At 40.1% G+C, this 22393-nt stretch overlaps 1 protein-coding gene across 1 annotated transcript in view; it reads right to left on the bottom strand.

Moving 5' to 3' along the window:
• The window catches only part of macrod1 (mono-ADP ribosylhydrolase 1), a 158956-nt gene that overhangs the window by 8434 nt on the left and 128129 nt on the right, over nt 1-22393 (bottom strand). The window contains exons 6-9 of the mRNA XM_074673883.1: nt 16298-16419; nt 11794-11824; nt 6899-6972; nt 2628-2709 (exon numbers count right to left, since the gene is read on the bottom strand). Coding sequence (XP_074529984.1) covers nt 2628-2709; nt 6899-6972; nt 11794-11824; nt 16298-16419 — 309 coding nt within the window. The remainder of the gene's footprint in view (nt 1-2627; nt 2710-6898; nt 6973-11793; nt 11825-16297; nt 16420-22393) is intronic.

Genomic DNA, 22393 nt, shown 5'->3' with positions numbered 1-22393 from the left:
AGCTGAGAGCATGAGAGCGTCAAGCTTTCTCTGTATGTTTTGGAGGCTAGAGGTGAGTTTGATTTATAGCAGTGGTAAAGCAAGACATTAGAGGTTAAGGCTGCTGTTGTAATACCAATGCTTGATTTGAATAATTGAGTGAATGACTGATCATGCTTAGGAGCCCAGACTGCTCAGCTTTACAACACTATCAATCACCAGCGCAATCAAAACAAATGGGTGAAGTCATCATGTCACAGCTTGAGCCAACATAAAATTTACGTATTTGCTAAACTTCATTTAACCGTTCAGATCAATCTGCAATGATGGCTCAGAAGCCCCTTTTTAGAGCTTTATAAAAAGGAGGGGGGGCGGGACTGACAGACTGAAGGGAAACAATGGGCTTTAAGTGTTTGATTCTCTTTAAAACAGGACACTTTTCACCTCCACAAGAAGGATGCTTTACATTTTCTTCCACTGTGCCGTTTAAACTTGCACTTCGGGCCAGCAGTGCCAATAACTCACACATGAGAAAGCAAAAATAGAAAAAACACTTGTACATCTCACTCAGAGGTGAACACATCTCAGACTGAGTATTAATGTTCCAGCAAACAATGCAAATGTCACATTTCTTATATTCACACCATGCTGGTTACCTGAACGAGGAGCAGCAGCAACTGGTCAGGCTACAAAAATAAACCAATTTCAATAAAAGAATAAACAAAACGGAGCAAAAACTCAGACAACTGACTGAGAACTGAGATCATCTTAACACTGTCCATAACATGCAAAGTTTTTTTTTTACACATTTGATATTGGAGCATGATTTGATTGAACAGACGGAAGAATTAACAAGCTGTTTATCTAATAAACCCAGTCCTAACAATCACAGAATGGCAGCTTCAACTCTTAATTCTTTTGTGGAGTTTAATGTTCGGTCAAAATTAGCACCATTTATTCATTTATCAACAAGAATTTGATATCCAGATTTTATGACTGTAGGTTAAAGATGCTATGAGGAGGATCTGTTTCAACTGCACTTCCTCGTCACCTTGTGGTCCGGATTTATTCAAGACAACTTTTCACTGGATACAACGCGCCGAGGTAAGGGACTTATCACTATAGTTACGTAGCGCTACAGTTTGAAACGTGACATCAAGCAAACATTGTAGCAGTCGGCTATAAGTTAGCAACATCATGAGCCCAGTGCTCTGATGTATCTGTGGGCTAACATGACAGCAACAAAACACTGTCAGTTTTTAAGTAGTTTAGTAGCTGTTAATATTTAGCACAGCTGACAGCCCGGTGCTCTACAACATGTCCGTAATTTGTAACACAAGTGAATCCTGGTTAGCTATGTCCTGCCAGTCATCTACCAAGCAGAGCTCACGTAACCTCACTCATTATTTTATTGATAGACTCTCAGGTTTGAACAGAAAACTGCAGAATAACTACTGACTGTGGGTTGGAATGAACATTATCACAAACAGTTTAGCCCCCATGTTATAGAGTAATACAGCCCCAGCAAGAGGCTAATTAGCTCCTGTTCCTCTTCTGCTCCTCTGCCCTTTTTCCGTCAGACAGTTAGACATCTGTGTCCACCATTACAATAAAATTAGTCACAGAAATCATTTTTAGCAGAGAAAACACAGATCTCTGTGCTTTATCTCTTCTCTCTATTAAACTTTGTCAGCCGGCGTGGTGTTGTCATAGAGACCTAGACGTGCCTTAGATCAATCCGGTCCTGGTCGACCTGATCAGGAGGCCAAGAAGTAGCAATTTAAAATAATATGTAACCAGCAATATTGGCGCTGATAATCTAACTTTAAAGTGTGGTTTATGATCAGGGATATATCTAGAAGGGAGACTTTTTCAAGATCACTTTCAAACTCCTCACAGCCCCTTTAAAGTCAAGGAAAGCTGGCAAAAGACTGAGCACACTGTACATTTTTGCCTCCATGACTACATTTACTCTGTAACTTAGCATGTCTCAGAAGCTTTTAAAAACCAGATGTAATGTAACATAACCGTATGTGCTGTCACTTGTGATGTTTGGATGACAACACTAGGTACTGAGAATGTGTTTTAAATCATGATGTACCCCTGAAAGGTTGGGGTCTCATCCTGATACAACTCATACTTTTGGAAAGTATTTGAGAAACAGAAAAAAACTACAAGACCCATCTTTAGTGATTCAGTAAATACAAGAAGAAATTTGTTTCTGTTTTTCCCCTCACTGAAATAATCACAGGCGGTTATCTTCTGATGGAACATGTTTTTGGTTCAAGCCCTGCTGAATGTTAAGGATGAAACTGATTATCAAGTCACTCCATGTACGAGTGTGGCAGCAGCAAAGTAAATGCTTATTTAACAACATTAAACTCATTAACAGTGTTGTATGTTTACATGATCTCATGTGCCTAATAGCACTGCGTGTGTAAATGCACAGGCAAAACACACACAGTGGATGATGCAAAGTATTTATCACACCACTGTGTGTGTGTGTGTCAATTTTTACGCTTATGGCTAATTTGAGCCAAGCTGAAGTGTCATCACTGTATATAGACACGAAGTGTGTGTACAGTATGTGTGTAAATGTGTTTGTGTGTGTGTGCGAGTGTTAGTGTCTGACAGAAAAGACAACTCACCAGCAGGGAAGTAGAGCGGGAGATGGTCCTGATACAGCTTCTCATCCGTCGGCAAGAACACACAGAAGATGACTCTGTCCAGCTGACACACACACACACACACACACACACACACACACACACACACACACACACACACACACACACACACACACACACACACACACACACACACACACACACACACACACACACACACACATGAAAACCATGCCCTTTATTACAAGCATATGCAATAACTGTGAATTCATCAATAGCGTGGGCAACAATCTAAGAGTGCAACATTGTGCTGCAGCAGTATGAGGAGAATGCAGCTAATGCATCAGTCCATTACTTCCCCATTAGCTCCCTATTATGATCATGACACAACACAATGCTTATTACTGTGAGAGGCAGCGACAGAGTGCTGCGAATGTACAAAGACAGACAGACTGTGAGTGTGAGAGAGAAAAAGTTGAAAGAGATTGTGAGCTTCTGGAGGGTTTACAAGGTCACCTCCTGCATTGTATTGTATTGCAGTTTTTGTGTCTATGGATGTGTGTGCGCGTGTGTGTGTGTGTGTGTGTGTGTGTGTGTGTGTGTGTGTATTTGGCATGAGACCCTTATTTTTTCGTAAAAATGTGAGAGAAACACTAGTTAACTTGATCTAGACTCAATAAAACACAATAGATTTCAATAATATAAAGACAATAGAGGAGTAAGTGCAGCTATTTTACAGCAATAAACCGTCTTTATGCTCGGTGCTCTGGTGTTCTTCAGATCCATGCTCAGCACTCCATAATATTCACGTTGTATTCTGTGTGTCTGGACTGGAGAGCAGCAGAATAATGTGTGGCCCAGTGGTTAAAGCTACTGTGGCTACAGTAAAAAGATGCTCCCAGGGATATAAGCACCACTGAGGGCTTGTATTTGTCAGACTCTGACAAACATTATTACCAGTCTAATGTCTCTACGAAGGGTTAGATTTTTCGGTTTCAGAGGCAGTGTGCGATTTACAGCCAGGCTGTTTCTAACACTTTGTGCTTGGTGTGGGAGTTTAAGTCTCATTGCTTTCAAATACAGACATTTCTGCAGCCTGTTAGCCTGCAGCTCGTGTTTTTTTTTCTCCCAGCTTGTTACACAATTACCATCACTCGCCACAATTTGAATAGAGCCTAAAAGAGAAGATATGGAAATGTGTGGTAACTAACTACATCCCCTGGGCTAAGGTTCAGAATCTCAAACCTCCACACCGAGTTGCATGCACTTGAGCCATTTTGCAGCCGTGTGCATTCGAATTAAAGCAAACGCTTGCAAGGAGAGACGTGAAATGGCCTCCAGAAATTGGTAGCAGTGGGGAGCTAATTTTGATACTGTTGCAACACAGACCCTGGAGATGCTAAAGCTAACAATAACAAAGAAAGTAATGGGTTTTCTCGGAACAGCCTGTCTGAAAAGGAAAGGGAGCCTGAGAATATTCTCCTCACAAACACAACATTTGTCGGCAGCAAAGTTTATTTTTCACGGCCCTGACGGGCGAGTTGATGTTACCAGCAGAAATTAAGTCCAGTGCAAACCAGCATCCACTTTTTATAATGGTATTTTTCGTGCTGTTTCGCATCAAATTCATGGTTTTCCCAAATTTAACAACCAGCTAGGTCCATTTAACAGCTGCTCTCAAACCTTATATATCACTGGACTCTAAACAGCAGATGGTGTTCACCAGAAAGGAGTGTGTAATGTTTAAATGTCCTTTGAGTACATCCAATATGACTGCTTGGTTTTAAGCTGAAGGCTCTGTTCAGCTTGAAATCCTGCTTTTGATTCCTGCAGTCTTCTTCCAAACAGCACAGCAGGTGCTGAATCTTAACGTAGCCTGACAGAGAGAATTTTGAAGTTAGTCTGTACCGTCTCAGCCAAGAGAGCTGATGGGTGTATTGACCTGCTGCATGAAACGAGGTGAACATTAGCATGTGTGTCAACTATTGCAACAGAGAATAACAAACATAAATACTCTCATAATTTGTTATTGTCCGGCTGTGTTAAAAGCTTGATTGGAATTTGTCAAAATCACCCATGACTGAGGCATCAGAAACAAAAGTGACTCTAAAAGGACAACATCACACAAGTTGTGTCAAATCGATCCACAGGAAGGAGACCAGCACATCACTGCACTGCCTGCTACCACTGAAGCTAAAAATTAGCTTTCTATATTCAAAACCACTGCAGCAAAAACATCGATCTCATTCTTGTCTTGAGAGCTGGAAAATAATGATGGGTAAAGATGTTAGGGTGGCTTTTGGAGCTTTTTTCCAGAACTCACTGATCAACAAAGTGGAGTGAAGATCCTGTCCTGCAATCTAGGCAACTGCAGCAGAGCAGGAGGCAGCTTCGCCAAGTCAACACCACAACTAATGGAGCTCCAGACGTCATATGGTTAAAAAAATAATAATAATAATTTGAGTGCACGAAATCCTAATTAAATAAATCAGTCTCATTCCTTGGGCCTGAGCACCCACGGAGAATCCTGAGCATCAGCAGAGAGTGCCGAGCTCCAAGAGATTTGCCTTTTCTATCAAGATACAACCTACAGCCTGCAAGACGACATATTTTTTCAAGAGGCCAAGTTTGACAAAAGCAACAACACTTGACTTTTTATTTCTTCTAAGAGCTATCTCTGTACCGCAGGCTTCTGAATACTGTGACTAGATGTCAAGGCTTAGCCAGGCCTGGGCTGGTTTCCTATACCAAATATTAACACGACTATTTTAAGTGTTTACTAGTTTTCAATTACAAGTTTCATTTCCTCATGTGCTGCCAGATTTGTCTAAGAGAGCATTTGAGTGAGCTGTCCCACCAAACACATCTTTTCTCAAGAGCTCCAGGTGGCTTACTTCTCAGAAACAAACATCCTGACGTCAGATGTGTTGACACTAGCTCTGAAATAATCATGAAAATGTGTCCATAGTTTCACTTCCACATTAAATTCTGAGCTCTATGAAGATTTTTGATAAGATTTATGTGATGTTATCAAAAGTATTATTGCAGTGGCTTGAAAGACTGTGTGAGACGGGTGATTTGACAAATGTAATCCTCATTTTTGCTGTTGTCAAAGCAACGTTCTGGGAATCTTACTGTAAATCTCATTGGTAAAATGTAAGAGCTAACTCGTGAGCTGCCTCGGGAACTACCATTCAGTTTATTCAGGGATAAATGATTCATGTTTTTATTATTACGCTTGATGCAAAGTGCTGGCTCACTGCCTGGTGTCTTGAGTCCATTTTGTCTCTCACAGTGTCTGTAATTTTCAATTTCATTTCCTACATTAAAGCACTTCAAGCCAGAGAAAGCCCAACAAAACACACTGTAAAAATGGTCAAATGGAAAGGGCCTCAATTAAAGATTGAACCCAATTTCCTCTGGTGAACACTCTAACTTTATATATATGCAAATGATCTATCCTTCCTTCTCATTTGTTCACAGTAAACTTTTTTTCCTCCCCTTAAACAAACACACAGTGGAACTGTTTGAGTGTAAATAAGAGTTTTGTTGATTTGGCTCTCTGGTCTTATTTTCTGCCGTTTATGTTTTGTTGACTGTTGGCCTCTGTGGTGAGACGTGCGATGTTAACGCTCGTTTGTTGAGCTTGCTGCGGCTGATGGAATCATTCGACTGGTATTGCTGCAGAGACCCTGGAGACTGGAGCTCTAACAATAACATTGTCAACACCCTCTCTGGGAGGTGATACGGCACGCTGTTTGGAGAGGTAGACGGTCTGAAAAGAGGAGTGGGAGGAGACCTGGGGAAGTTCAGGAGGAAGAAGGGGAGGAGAGTTTAGAGCATGTAAACGACTGGTTGGAAAGTTTCCTTTTTGTTCCCCACCATCCTCCCTCTCCCCCTTCCTCTGTCATCCCTCCCCTCCAGTCATCTATTCCATCACTTTGTCTTTTCTCTGCTCGCTGTTTCTCCACGGAGAGCTCGTGTGTGTATGTGGGTGTGTGTGTGTATGTTTGTGTTAGTTGGGTTTAGTCCCGTAAGGAGCCAATTAAAACGCAGACTTGGCCACGAGCATGAGAGACAGAACTTGGGATTGTGTGCTTAAATGTATGTCTATGCGCATGTCACAGTGTGTGTGTGTTTTCTCAATACACCCTTCTCCTAACTCCCACCAGAAAACAAAAACAACAGCTGTGGAAGGAATAACACCTAGAGGAAATGGAAGTGGAAAATTGCCAATCATGCACGCACACATACACACACGCACACACACACAAATCTGCATGCAAACCCACCTTATCATGATGTTCGTCCAGATACTCCCTCACAGTTGCTAATGCTTCGCGCACAGCTTGCTCAGGTGGATATCCTGCACAGTCACACACACAAACAATGCCAGCATTATACACACAGTCTGCAGAAAACATGTGGTGTGATTGCACGAGTTTGTTTTTGGCACTAACAGGTATCGTTCTTCAATCCACAGTCTGTGTTCACTTCCCTCTCTACCTGACTTGCACACTCTGTAGAGATGCAGACACTTGTTGGGTACAACAAGCTCAGAGACAGATGGAGGAGGACTGCACAATCTCTTCCATATTCATTCGGCAACTGAGACCTTTCAGTGCTGGAAAATTATCCCCACTGCTGGATGCTAAACACAGTGGCTGTAAAAATGCATCATGTGGCCAAACTGCTCAGCCCAAGCAAACACATACTGTGTGATTATCCAGTAATTATTCCATACATCAGGAGAGAGGGCTCGACCGTGGGGGAAAACATGTGGGCACAAATTGGCGCTGAAAAATTGATTTATTCCAGCAGTAAAATAAACACATGCAGTATTCATATAGAGGGATTAAACACTTTGCATTTTAAAAATGAGAATACAGCTTGATTGGAGGAAAAATGGGAATATTCTCATTTCTATTACTTCAACAAGCAAAGGTATGTTAATCTGATTCTTCTTTAATGAATCGACTTTGACGCCTGCACAGGTGCTTTCACTCTCACTCTTTATCTCTCTGTGTTTGTGTGTGCAGATCGAGCGTTTTAGCACCTGCTTCACTTTTCTCTCAGCTATTTCAAATCTCCATTTACATTCCAATTGAGTTGAGGTGTGGGGAATGTGTTTGAAGGAATGAATTCATCAAGCTGTAAAATGTTCACATGGATTATATCAGAAAATGTTGATCATTGTCTACACATTTGGTACCAGCAGAAACCCAATCCAAACAGCCCAGAAATGTAGAGACTGATGATATTGTAATAAATAAATGACTAAATAAATATAATAATAATAATTATTATTATTATTATTATACATAAATATTGAGATAAGATAAGACAATACAAAACTTAAGTAGCCCAGAAGCTCAAATACGTGCTAAGATAGAGCTGTAAAAAAAGAACATGATTTTCAGAGGTAGTGGAAAATAACCAGATACCCTTCTTTCATATCACCTGGTTGATAAAAAATAAACAGATCTGTTATAAAAATAATGTGTAAGAAATTTTTAAAGATACTTTGATTTTCTCTTGATTTCAGACCTCACAACAAAAGTAAGACAACAAACAAAATGAACAAAAATGTCAAAGCTTGCAAAGAATGAGAGAGTGAGTGACAGAGGAAAGGAGTAGAGAGCTGCTGCAGTAAGAAGTGATGCACGTCTACGCCAGGTCAACAAATGTCCCACACTGGAATTGAGGAGGAATTGAGAAAAATTAAGAAAATTCATTTTTTTGGTATCAACTTGAGACAGGGAGAAAATGGAGAGAATTAACAAGTTGGGATGGAAGTTGTAGAATGGGACAGAATGAGAGAGACTCTTGTGCAGTCTCTGGTCTGGCTCTGCTCTGTTGCATGTTGCCGACGTACTTCAACTCACAGCAGCTGCGTGTTCAGTCCGGCACCTTGCAGGACACCAGACGGGTGGAGTAGCAAGCCTCTCTTTATTTATGTTCAGCTGAAAAATCTTGAACCTGTTGACTCCTGGATTGGCTGCACTCATTACATCAGTTTGTTGTAGTCAAGCTCTGTTTTTGACAAGGTTTGTTTTGTTTTGAAAGTCACTGGCTCTATTCAGGTAGTTCCTGTGCACGACTTCCTGTCCGGCTTAATCTGCTTTTTTTTTTTTAATTGAAATGTCACAGCTTTTGCATACAGCAAAACAGGACTGTTGCGTCAACTTCAGTTGAGGCAAAGCAGAAGTGCTAAAATCTGCAGTTCGTGGAGTGTCCACTTGAGGCTGGCTCCAGAAGTACCAGAAACCACATACACACCTTTATAGCCTGACTCCTGTCAGAATAGATGTATATTTATTATACAGTCTGTGGCTGCGACCTGCTGGAGCAGGGACACAGCCCAACCACACTGACCTAAATAGACACCTATCTGATCAGAGGCTGTGATGTAGTGGAGCCAAACTGGAGACATGTTTAGAGCCTTAAGGGTAAATTTCAGTTTACATGAAGAATTTCTAATAATCAAGAAGTTATAAGTGAAGCACGAGTACATTTAAAGGATTAAAGCAACCAAAAAGCTACAAGCTTGAGTTTAAGTGTTCTATGCTCACTTCTTTTACATAATCTGATGTGAAATTAATGAACCAATACATTCTCGCTACACCTTAACAACGCAGAACAAAGAATCAAAAGTTTTGAATTTGATAAGACTAAATTAGTAAAAGTATCTTTGAATATGAACAGCTCATGAAATCAACCAATAAACATGCCTGATAACCAAAAATAGAAGTCTGAAAATCATCTTTTTTTTTGCTGTTGCAAGCCTTTGGAGGTGTGTCAGATCCAGTATTGATTGACGTCCTCCCTTCTACCCACGCAGAAATGTCACATGTGTCTTTCAGCAAAGTGCAGCTCAGAATCTTCAGCCAGCAGTCTCAGCCAGAGGAAGCAGAGAGGGCAGAAGTCCTGCCATCTGGAAGTCACTCTTTTCAAGTGGTCCCTGAATGTCAAGTGGCAAAATGTTTCTCTCATCATATCACAGCTAGTCATTAGCATACACACGCTTTAAAAGCCAAGACACCACTTTTGGTTCACACAGCTAATGCATCAATCAAAATATCAATAACATCAGTGCAATGCAAAACGTCTGCTGTGAAACTTTACATATGCCCTTTACTGACGCTCCAACCGCCTGCTGCTCGCTCATCATTAGGGGCTCGTCTGAAACTACCCCCCACTAAAATTAACAACTGCAGCCGCTAATAATCACCCGTAGACCACTCTCATACTGAATTTAAAGACATTAACAGCTGCCATATGACCTTTCTTATAATTGGTCAATCCTTAAAAAATAATCTGAGCATTAAAATGCATAGAAACCTAGTGAGGATGGTTTGGAACATTGTTAAAAGTACTCACTTATACTTGTTTTTCTTCCATTTTCTTAAACTTATTAGTAAGTATTTAACATATTTTTAGGTCTTTTGTGGATTTGGTTTGATAAAGACTCTAAGAAAAGATTAAAGTCAGAGGCCAGTATGCCAAAAAAAACACTTGTGACAGAGCATGCTTATTCTTGGCTAGCATAAACATTATTTTATGCATGTCTTGATGCAAGAAAGCTTGTTAAAGTTAATTATGTGACATCAATGTGTTTCAACAGGATTTCTAAAGCTATGAAAAACTTTCATTTTTTCTGCCCACATTACAACAGTTAAAAAAGCATCATACTCTGTTGAGTCCAAAGTTTTCAAATCATGTTTAAGAACGACGTCCAGGCTCTGGTTGGGTTAAGCAGATGAAGTGCACACCCTATAGAGATTATGGACCTCATAGCTCAGGCTATTGCTTTGACTTCTGACCTTTGCCCTTTGCTTCAAGTCTTTCCTCACTTTCTTCTTCCAATAGTATCCAATCTTTTATGCTTTTCTGTCTCTGCAAAAGAAAAAAAATGTTCTAAAATTCACTTCAAAAATCAGAGGGGTCATTAAATACCCATAGTACTTCTCTAAAATCTAACATTTACTACTGATCTGTTCCTAACACACTCTCTGATATATGCAGCAGTTAAACACTGGTCTCAAATGTCAAAATCTTAGTTCTTACCCTCCCACCATCCTAAAACTGATAGAAACTGTTGAGTGTTGAAACATGTTTCCACAGAAGATAATTAAGGCTGAAAATCACATCCAGAATGTTTCAGCTGTTAGGATCAGAAAATGAGTGAAGTGACCCTATACAGCACCTCATGCCTAAACAGTAACAAGCTATAATCAGCCAGATTGATGAGAATAAGTGTGTGGGTGTGCACTGCCGGGAAAATTACCTTGTTTCTTTGAGGTGGAATGAGGATATTTTCTCCTTTCAGTGGTTTGTTTCATGGCTTCTGAGGGTGTTTAGTAGCTGAATTTAAAAGCCACTTTTATGATTCACTTTATTGATGGAAGCATCATTTGATAATTTCTGAATTTCAACAACTGGTTGGTGTGATGTGGTGAAAGGTTTCTTCAAAAGCTGTTTAGAAATCAAGATATTGCTCTTCAACAGACAACAACTATAAAAATGAGATCTAAGAGAAAGAATTGAATTGCTCTAAAGGTTTTAAAAAGGAGGCTACGCTTGTTAGCAGTAAGAAACAGGTGAGAGCCATGAAGCCATTTTTCCCAATCACTCTGCGTCTGTCCTCTTCCTCTTCCTCTTTCTCACAAAGCTGAGAAGTGTCAACAAGCTGCCCTCACACCCCAGGGAGTGTGTAAGTACTGTCCTTAACTCTCTCCCCTGCCAGTGTGAAGGGGGATTACAGTCAATCTGACACAATCTCTGGCCTAATCTATCTTAATCTGCTGGTCTTAATCCAAGGCCTTAATCGGAGAACCACCCCTGGGTGGCAGGAGATAATGTGACAAGTGGCATCAGGCAGCTCGGCACTCTGGTTAAACAGAAGAGACTGATACTGGAAACAAGCGCACAGTGGAAATCACAGCCAGGACTCACAGTGTGTAACCTGGCACACACAGATTTGGTGTTGTTTTATAGAAATTGATGTTTTTCCCTCCTCAGTCTGAAAAAAGAACCAGGATGAGGAGAAAGCCTCAAGCAACAAATAAATACTTGGAATAAAAATCTGAAAATTTTGACAACATACACGCATATCAGCACACAACACTTAACTGATAAAAATATGGTGCTTTTGTACAAACACGCACACACACACACACACACTGACCGTAGATTCCAGTGGAGATGCAGGGGAAAGCCTGCGGAGGAAAGTAGACAGACAAAGTGGTTACAGTTTGTTGCTGATCACATAACAACCAGCTTTTATCACACACTTACACACACACGCACACACACATCCCACTCCCAGCTGGATCCTATGAAGTCTCTCCTTTCCAATGGCAGCCTACTTTTCTCCCCTATACTTTCACATCTATTTAAAGACCAAACTGTCAATCATCCAGACATTTGAGAACTGTTTCAGGTCTAACCATGAATCATATCGTTGAAACAGCGACGTCGAATAAAGCTAAAAGACCGCAGAACAAATGGCCTACAGGTTTGTAAAAGCTGTCAACACTTAAAGTTGATGCCGTCCAGATAGAGCAGCTCTGGATTGGATGAACTGGTGAATTCTGTGGTTTCTTTTCAGAAGCATTTATCACAACACTTGGTTAAAGGCTGTGGTATTTCAGTAAACAACCATCCCGCTTCAATCACGCCGCGCACAATCATGTAAAGGTTTACACAACAGGACAGGTTTGTAAAAGGAGTTGTTGCAATAAGAGCCTTCACCTGCAGCTCTTATCGAACCGCTCGCTGTGGCTATTTTACAATAAAAGCCTCCTGTGTTGCAGCAGTTGAATGCTTGTGCAGGATTGTTTTTCTACATCCTGAACAACTCTCTTAGGGCTGAAGATGTTCAACATGAAACACAAAGACAACAATTTCAGAGCTTTATTTTTCTCATCCTGCCGAGGAAATATGTTGTTTATCTTTTTCCTTGTTTTCTGTTTCCTCACTGTTTTCTGTTTAACAGAATTTAAAAATTAAGACCTTTAATGAATCATTATATTTATATATTTTGTGGACATTTACGACCAGACAAAGCCTATGTTTCTCAAATAAGCAAAATAAAGAGGATATTTTTCCAGGTTGAAGTGTTTTTATGGTCCCAAGTTGTCTTTTTTTGCAATTTCTTATCTAACCTCTGCGTGACATCCATTTCTTTTTGATAACAAGCTTCTACTGAATTTAGGAACTTTTGTCCAAGATTCCTTACAATGACACAGAGTTTAATTATTAAATTACAGGTAATTCTTTCACTGCCCATATGAGTTTGTGAGTGTTGCTTTTGGTCTGCCTGGCACTATTTGAACCTTTTCTTTAAAAGTTAACAGAAGCTGTAGCAGAGGCAAGCAGCAGGTAAACAGAAATTTTAATCAGAAAGAAAAACGTACAAACAGCTACATTCAAGCATATGCACACATTGATTCCTCCTGTGAATCCCCCGCCAGTGAGCAGGTAATTTAAAACTCACTCACGAAAGGCGGATTGATGATTAAAAATGAAAGCTGTTGAAGGTTTAAGCCATAAACAGTTTAAGAAATGTTGGTTAATATACAAGGAGAGGGATTTAACTTAATGAAATTGAGATACATGTCATGCAGGTTCATGCTCCTGAGCCACTGCTTCAGAGCGGAGAAAAGCAGCCAGAAAACTTCAAAGTAAATCAAATCTGGCAGATCCTCAACCTGCTGTCAAATGCTGCAGTACGAGCAGATGCTTGGATGCTCTCTGAGTCTCCAGATCTGTGCATTTGACCAGATTGTGAAGCTGGCAACTCAAGGTGAGAGCAGACATGACTCACAAGTTCCTCGAGACGAAAGGAAAACATGAAAGTTCAGGGGAAGTTAACTTAAACCACAGGGCTTAAAGGGCTAAATGTAAGAAAGCAGGAGCGCTTTTGTCGAGGTTGGGTTGCAATGATGAGCAGCTGATTTAGGCTGTATAAGGACGGGGTTAGTTGGATGTAAATTTGTGATTTCTGACACATCACATCAATCAAAACATGGAAGGAATGCATGTAAATATTTCAGGCTTTTTCTGGAATAAAATGTGAGAAAGGATTAGTGGTGAAATTTAAGCCTGCTTTAAATTCTACGCTTGCATTTCACCACTAATAAGTCAAATTACCTTCACACAGCCTACATGGGATAATTCTCATTAGATGAACCTCTTACTGAGTTATCCCTGCCAGAAATGCTGAGGGCATCTTAAATGCTTGTCTATTTATCTGTCTGTCCGAAGCTTATTTTCAATAATACTTTATCCATCAGCCTAATGATTTCTCTGTGCCTTTCCTTCTTCATGTTGAATAACCTCTCCAGTATTCACAGTATATTGAATTATATTTCATTGAGAGCGGCTGCTGATCCAAGTTAGAATCATGGAGTGAATGAAACATGGACAGGGTCTCAGCGATTTTTATTTTTGAGGTGGAAATGAGCATCCAAACACATGTGTTACTGAAGCTCCTGCATCAGTCTCACAAACAGGTCCTGTTGCCTGGTTGGAGTACTGTCTCTAATAGGCACAGTCGTGTTTCCTGAGGGTACAATAAAGGTTTGGTTTGTATCAATTTAATGCCACATTACAGCAGAAGTGATTTCAGTGATACAGTAATGTCAGCCAGAGGCTAAAATGCCTCAACCAGTTAATTTATCACTTCATCTTGGTTCAAAATAACCCTCACCTTGTCTTTGTAGTTTTATTTTGGCCTTGATGTGGCTCAAATAGAGATCTACAGAGAATTTTGCTTGTATCTAAAAAAAACACCTCTTCATATGACAAAAAATAATTCTTATCGAGCGTACGTCTAACTTCTTGTCAAAGTGTCTCATCATGATAAGTTTAAGCTACAATGACTGAGGAAGTTCAGAAATTCTACAGTTTCAGTTTCATTTAGATGCTTTTGTCCAAAGTGACGTACAACACAAGCAAGAATTTAGACAGAAAGAAAACCTAGTTAGTGCAACATCAGTGCTACAAGTAATTTGGCTGCGGGTGCTGCCATTAAGTGCAATTAAGTGCAAGGGTCAGATTAAGTGCACATGTGTTCACTGAACAGATACGTTTTCAGACATCTCTTTAAAGTAGAAAGGGACTCTGTGGATCGTAAAGAGTTAGGTAATTCGTTCCACCAATGGGCACAACAGAGGAGAAGAGTCTGGCTAGTGATTTGGAGCTGCGCTGGGCTGGGAGCACCAGGCGTCTTTCACAAGCAGAGCGTAGTGGGCGAGAGGGAGTGAAGACCTGGATGAGGGACCCCAGGTAAAAAGGACCCATTCTTGTCAAAGTTTTGTAAGCCAGAAGAAGAGCTTTGAATTTGATTCGAGCTGCTACTGGAAGCCAGTGAAGCAAGATTAACAGCTGGGTGATGTGTGCTGTTTTGGGCTGGTTAAAGACCAGAAATGCTGCTGCATTCTGGATCATCTGCAGAGGTTTAAATGTACATGCAGGGAGGCCTGCTAGGAGGGAATTGCAGTGGTCGATGCGTGATATCACAAGGGCCTGTACCACAAGCTGCGTGGCCTGTTGTGTCAGGTAGGGTCTGATCCTCCTGATGTTATAGAGGGCATTAGGGAAATTAATTCGGCTTCAAAATATTACGAGCCAAAGCAATTGCCTTGTTGTAATGAGGATAAATGGCTGCCAGTGAAGCGAACAAAATTTGTTTGAAAAGTTCAGAGAAATAAATTTTTCATCTTTACGGAAACTTGTCAAGGACATTTCTGTTGCTGAAAATCAAAACAATCAGATAAGTGTTAAATTTTGGCCCGCGATCTCATGAAATCAGATTCATATCCTCTTAATGATGCTGAGGCTAGTTTTAAGCGTAATGACTAACTTGACAAGTAATAAGACGAATACTGGTGCTTAGATGCTAGCTTAAGCAGATTTTGCAATTAGGTGAAGCGGGCTTAAATTGCAGTCAAAGCCACTCATGTCAAAATAATTGAGTATTTTTCCTGCCACAAACAATGTTTGGTGTGATGGCTCTGTTCTGGGAGCTTCCTGCCCTTCCACCTGCTGACTTAGACTGCAGTAGTACGCTCTTTCTTTTATGTGCATGAGAAACCAAGGCAGGGAGAACAGCAGCAAAGGCACCAAAACCCCTTCAGCACTCTCTGCTGGGTAAATAATGGACAGGACAATATTTACTTTTCCGTTGTGACACGCAACATCTTTCATGTTTAGGACTGGGAGAGGAAAGTACAGTGTATTTTTTGTGTGATGTGTTTATTTAACTACGTCATGCACACTCACAGGCCATAAATCATATTTGCTTTTTTATCCAAGCCCTCCCCTACAAAAAAAACCCTGGTGGATATCTGCTCTCTGCTCAGAACACTTCTCTTGTTTTGTGCTGCTTTGTTGTTTTCTTTGACTTTAACACCTTGTGTGGTTGTGAAACCTCCTGCCTGATGTGATTCCTAAAACCTTCATACACTCAACAATCCCTTCTGCCCCTCGAGTTTTCCTCTCCATCGATCTCAGTCTGACTCACACTTTTTTTAAGTACCTATGTGATGAAATTTCTTTTAGCATTCTGTTCAGGGTTTTTAACATGACCCGACTTTCTTCTTTTATTGCAAGTTTTCTCTCTTTCTTCTCTCTATTTGTCCCAGCTTTCACATTCCTTCATCTCTCATCCATCCATCCATTCTCACCACAGATCGGGCTTCAGTTTTGGTGGCTGTTGTCAGGCTGTTTTTGTAGCACAACCTCAAGGCTTTTTTCTCCACCTCTCCAACTCCTCCTTGTGCAATCGGCCCCACTGTGTGAATCACATCTGCAGAGAGAGGGGGGGAGAAACGGGGGAGGGAGAGGGAGATATGAGAAGATGAAGCACTTCTCCTCACAGTGTGACAGATAGAGAGTGAAAGTGTGAAATGTAAGTAAAAATATACTCAGTTCAGATTAATGTCAGCAGTCAAATCCACATTTATTCAGTTTTTATATTTAAGCTTTGTTATACACTTTTGCTTTCAGTAAATAGATATAAAAGATCATAACAATGAGGCTTTTATTTTATGATACAAAAGCCCCGACACATCCATCTCCATCCCACCATACGTGCTTGTTGTTTCTTTCCATCACTTTCTGCCTTAACATTTATGGTGTAATCACTTTAGAGAACCTATGAAAGTTTTGATTCTGTTCATCAGATTATTTTTCAATTACTGTCTTTGCTAAACTCATAACATGAGAAAACAGCATTGCACTTAGATGATTTGTAACAATCTCTGTTGTGTCAGGGTTAATGCCATTTCTGTTTTAAGTTTCTGACATAAAGTGTTGCATGGATACTGAAGTAAATAAAGATGTATTCATTGAACTTTGTGTTGCTGAAACTAAGATGTTTTGACATCAAGCAAACATAGATGCCCCAGATTAATCAAGTCTCATCAGTAAATGCAACAGTCCTTGAATTGAGAGTCTTTTTGGCTCACATCACTAGTCCTTGAGTCCTATAAAGGTCAGATTTATTATGAAGTATCTAAGTACTTATGTTTCTTTCTGACATTTGACTTCTTACCTTGGCTGACATCAAGATAAAAAGTTATTATTTTACACATTTTTATCTTGATCACCGAGGAATTGGGGGGAGTAAAGGGTGGGGGATGACACAACAGTGAAGAGTTTGGGCTGCGAGTTGAACAAATGACCACAGCCATAAGGACGACAGCCTCATTTACAAAGGATAGACGCTTAAACTGCAGCAGCCAGTGCTTTGATTTGAAGATGGTTTAATCATTTAAAAAGTGTTCACATGTTTACAGCTAAGGTTCAGTGGTCTGTGGCACTCCCATGGCAACAGTATTCTTATCAGCCAACTTGCAGGTTGAATTAACATTTACATTTTATTTACTTTAGCTCCATTGGTATCCTAAGAAGGAGCAGAAAATAACAGAAGCACTCATTCCCTGTAACTTTTCCACTGGCTTCTTTATAACTCAACATTCTTTTTTTTTTTTTTACTAAATGTGGTTTATTTTTGCTTTGTTTCTCTGTCTTTAGTTTGGACAATGTTTTTTAATCTGCCCCTCAGCCCTTTACTCCTCCCCTTCTTTTCTTTCACTCCTGGTGACAGGTCACATTAAACATTATTCCTAAAATTTGTGCACAACACTTCACATCTTTTCAGTCAACCCTACATGAAAAACTTGTGTACAGGTAGAAATGCGCACCTGCTGTTTGTTGTATTAGCTGTTCCTACTGCTCTCTAAAAATTTAATGTTGATAAATCAGACCAATCCAAAAGATTTGTGTGGTTTCAAGGAAACAACACTCATAAAGACATCTGAGCAGACACTGCTGATATGGTGAGCACATTAGGTAAAGGTCGTGCAGTTAGTATACAGTCATCTTTGCATTATTTTGACTAGAATTCCCATTTTGGCTCCATTATCTTGTGGTATTTGAATAATTGGGGAGGAATGTAGAGATGTGGAACCAGTTTACATGTAAGTCCTAACTGTTCTTAACTGCTCTGTCTCATTTCCTCTACTAGTTGCAAAAACAGTATTTAGGGTTTGATTCAATAAAACACCTGTGGAGCAATTGATGCACTGCTGTTGCAGTTTTAGAAACTGCATGTGAATTACTTCTATGACCAGGAAGGAAACCCCTAAACCAAAGACTCCAACTCATAAAAATAATAATAATAATAATGATAATAATAGTAATAACAATAATAATAATAATAATAATAATAATAATAATAATAATAATAATAATAATAATAATAATAATAATATTAATAATAATAATAGTTATAACAATAATAATAATAATAATAATAATAATAATAATAATAATAATAATAATAATAATAATAATAATAATAACAATAATAATAATAATAATTTTATATCGAGCGCTTTTCAAAAGATCAAAGAAGCCCAAATTTAAAGCAGATACAAATATACAAAATAGTGCAATAACAGTAAAATACATGCATATTAAAAAAAAAAAAAAAAAAACAAGACAAAAACAGTTAAAAAAGTGCATGGAAAAGCAAGGTCATGACTGAGATATGTTAGTTGAAGTTAAAAGTGGTGCCAAATAGGTGAGTTTTGAGTTTAGTCTTGAAGGCGGTGGGGTCACCAGTGTCACAAATGTGTTGAGGGAGTGAGATTCAAAGGGAGGGAGCAGCGACAGAGAAGACTCTGTCCCCACAGGTGCCGAGCTATGATAGTGATCCTAGTGACTTTACCCTGGGTTTTCTGAAGAGGTGTGATTAAAGTTCAACAGTATCTCCTGCCACATGCTGACTCAACCTAACCTTCAGTCAGCAAAGACACAGGTAGGAAGGTGCAGCTGAGATCTCTTATTGGCCTCTTGGAAAAGCATTTACAACCAATTCTCATGTCAGTTAACTCAACCGTAGTCATAGTTATGCAAATGTATGTGTGGCTTTTCCATCCTGAAATCATTGAAACAGATATATAATTTAAAAAAAACACAAAACTCAATCCTAAAGCATTAAATCAAGGATTGGAAAATTCAGACTAACACTGTCTTTTGTAACAGATCGTAAACATGTTTAACTCTGATGTATAATGGGGGTTCAAACATGGATGTTAAGCTTCCAGGCGGTGGAGATTTTACATTTCTGCATTTGTATCACCCCTCAAAGACAGAGATGGTGCTTGTTTCAGACGTCTGTGAAACAAATACCCTGCAGGAAACTTGTGCTTTGTATTGGCCAGCATCTGATAACACTACCCAATCAAGATGAAAGGGTTAAAAATATGATACCCTTTTGGTCTTTGTCTCAGGACGCAGTCACTGGCCATACTGTATGGCCCGCCTACATCACTGTGAAGCGTCTGTTAACACGGAGCGTGATCTCATGAGTCAGCAAAATGAGACACAAAGAACACTTAAAGATTTTTAGAAACTTTTTTGATCGTGTTTAGTTTTTTTGGTCTCAGTCCTCTAACACCCTCGCTATTGTTTGAAATGATTGTTGAGAGGACCAGTCACAGCGATCATACGCCATGGAGCATAAGTCATGGATCACACATCATGTCTGCGTGTTTGTGCTTGTCCATGAAGTAGACCATGCTGAAGCTCATCTCTCTTAAGTGCGAGAAAGCAGAGAAGTGAATTGTGCTCACAGGGCACAATTGCGGTCACACTCGCAAACTGTACCATGCTTAGGCATGCTTCAACCCTAAAGCCAGTAACGTGCGGTGAGGTCCATGACGAGGGAGGCAGGCACCCAGCTAAAGTTGAAATTTCTATATGTATGTGTTATATATACACCGTGCACTGCTCACATTTGCTAATACAAACTGTTACTGGCCAGCCCTGCCCCTTTAACGCGGTGACAGTCTGTGCTGTGTGTGTGTGTGTGCGTGGGACATAGCAGGAGAGACGGTCTGAGTGCATGCATAGTGTGTGTGTGGGGCGGGAGCACATTATTTTGGTCTTTGTTTCCTCAATAAATGTGCAGCTGTGCACAAGGTGCACCTTTTTTCCCTCTTCTTTAGTCTTTTCCTTCACTTTGGCCCGGACTCATAGACACCGGTTACCAGCAACGAGCCAAGTAAATAAATGTTAATCAGCTTTCCCATCTACGGTTCGGAGACAGACTGAAGTCCCGGAGTTAACAAGACGAAATACCAATTAAAACCCAAAACATACGTTCACCTGCATTTCTACAGGATTTACATCACAGGAGCAAGAGCAAAATACGAACAATACTAACCCGTATCTCAACAACACAAGAACACAGGCCAGACACCTCCGGTATACTCTATTAAACGTCTGTACTAACAAACTATTGCGAGACCTCAAAGCGGGTGCGGTATTACAACCTGCTGAGGCAGAGAAGCGCTGTGCCTCATCGATGCCCACGTTAATCAGCGATAGACCTTCGTACGCATGCGCGAACCTGCAAAGCGTTGTGATTTCAAGTAAATGGTCTCTCTCTCTCTCTGAGTCTCTGCCTCCAACGCACGTTACAAGCATGAAGCCAGCGCGAAACGCTGTCCGTCCCCTCTTTTGGCCTCCCTCTTATTGACAAATCAGCAATTTCCTTTTTTTATTTTTTAATTATCACAAATTGTATACGAACAACTGAAAATATATATATATTTTTTTTAAAAAAGGGTTTTTTTTCTTGTTAGCCTAGGGGAGGCACTGCCTCCCCTGCCTCCCCAGACCGCACACCACTGCCTAAAGCCCAGTTCATTTGGCTCACTCTCCCCATGACAAGCCAACTTCTTCATCTCAGTTTGCATGTACAACATTTAAGTCAAATAGCTTTTGAAAATTGAAACTAATATATGGAGAGTTCAAGGTTCAAGCAAAATATCCATTTAAAGCAGGGGTGGCCAACCAGTCATAGACCAAGAGCCACAAAAATTACAGTGGTACTACAAAGAGCCACATCAAAAACACAGCTCCTCTCGCACACAAACGAAAGGACATAAGATGAAAAGACTAGTTTCTGTTTTTACTGCAGATATCTATCTTGATAGCTATGAGCACATCTGCAAGTCGAGAAAAGAAACTGAAACTTAAGTATCAATCTCATCACCCAAGTATTGATCAATACTGATCACAACATCAATATATCAAAAATATAGTTTGATTGGTACACCACTACTCACAACATCAATAATGAATGGATCAAAGAGCCGCACACCGAAAGGCAAAGAGCTGTATGTGGCTTGCGAGCCGCTGGTTGGCCACCCCTGATTTAAAGCACGTCTTCAGTCTTTGTCTGAAAACTCATGATAAAAAAAAAATAGTAGTTTTAGAGACAAGATAGTATCAGAAAAGCTGACCAATCAGTGTTATCAGCAGCCTCTGCCAAGAGATGTTGATCTCCAATGTGGCCAACAGATGATTCAGTATCTGTTCATTGATTCACCAGCCAACATTTTTCACCGGGACTGTAAAATGTTTTTCTAATTGGAAAGTGTGAAGACTCTTCAACATTTAATGTTTTCGTCTCTCCTAGCAAGTTCCCTGAAACAAAGTCTCTGTTTCTAATTGATTTGAACAATAAATTTGTCATGTTTTTCTGTCATGTAGCTGCTGAAACACTTGACTAATTCAAACTAGGTTTTCTTTGTCAAGTTAATGACTGCTTTGTTTCCTGTCAGGTCTTTGAAACATTTTTTTTTCAAATGGACTCATTGATCAAATAAAGAGTTCAAGCGCTGAAGGCAGAGGAGAAAGACAGAGAGAAAGGAAGGGAAAATAAACAGACTGAGCGAGGAACACAGAGAGACATGTGGTTTAACCAGCCTCCACACGCCTACGCCGACGCTGCCACACATTCTGATGAGACTCAGCGTGTTTCTCTCAGTGTGAATAGCAACACTGTGGCCTAGCTGGACCACCGCCTCAATCACACACAAACACCGCACACACACACTCACACACAAAACAAATCCATTCCAAGAATTCAACCAATCAAGTACTGACGCTTTTCTCCTGATGAGATCGTATGGGCTGATTGAAGTAATCTGAGCTTTTTCCACAGATCACTCACAAGTTTTCAGTCTCGAGTCATGCACTCATTTTGTGTCACTAACACACTGATCTGCAGTGTTTCCAGGTTGCACTGAGATCTAAAAGGCTTGCTTTTATCCACAGTTGTGGTCTACTTTTTACCTCAGCCCATCTAAGACCTTAAGCAAACTTATAACTTTTGCTGAGTACAATTCAATGACAACAAAATTTTATTAACACTGTGTAACAAAAGTCTACATCAGCTCCCCATGGCAAATCATTTTTGTGAA

Source organism: Halichoeres trimaculatus, unplaced genomic scaffold (assembly GCF_033239565.1).
Source record: "Halichoeres trimaculatus isolate MK-OKI-2021-1 unplaced genomic scaffold, fHalTri1.1 fHalTri1_scaffold_7, whole genome shotgun sequence".
Taxonomy (NCBI): domain Eukaryota; kingdom Metazoa; phylum Chordata; class Actinopteri; order Labriformes; family Labridae; genus Halichoeres; species Halichoeres trimaculatus.
This window is presented reverse-complemented; position numbering and strand designations above follow the sequence as displayed.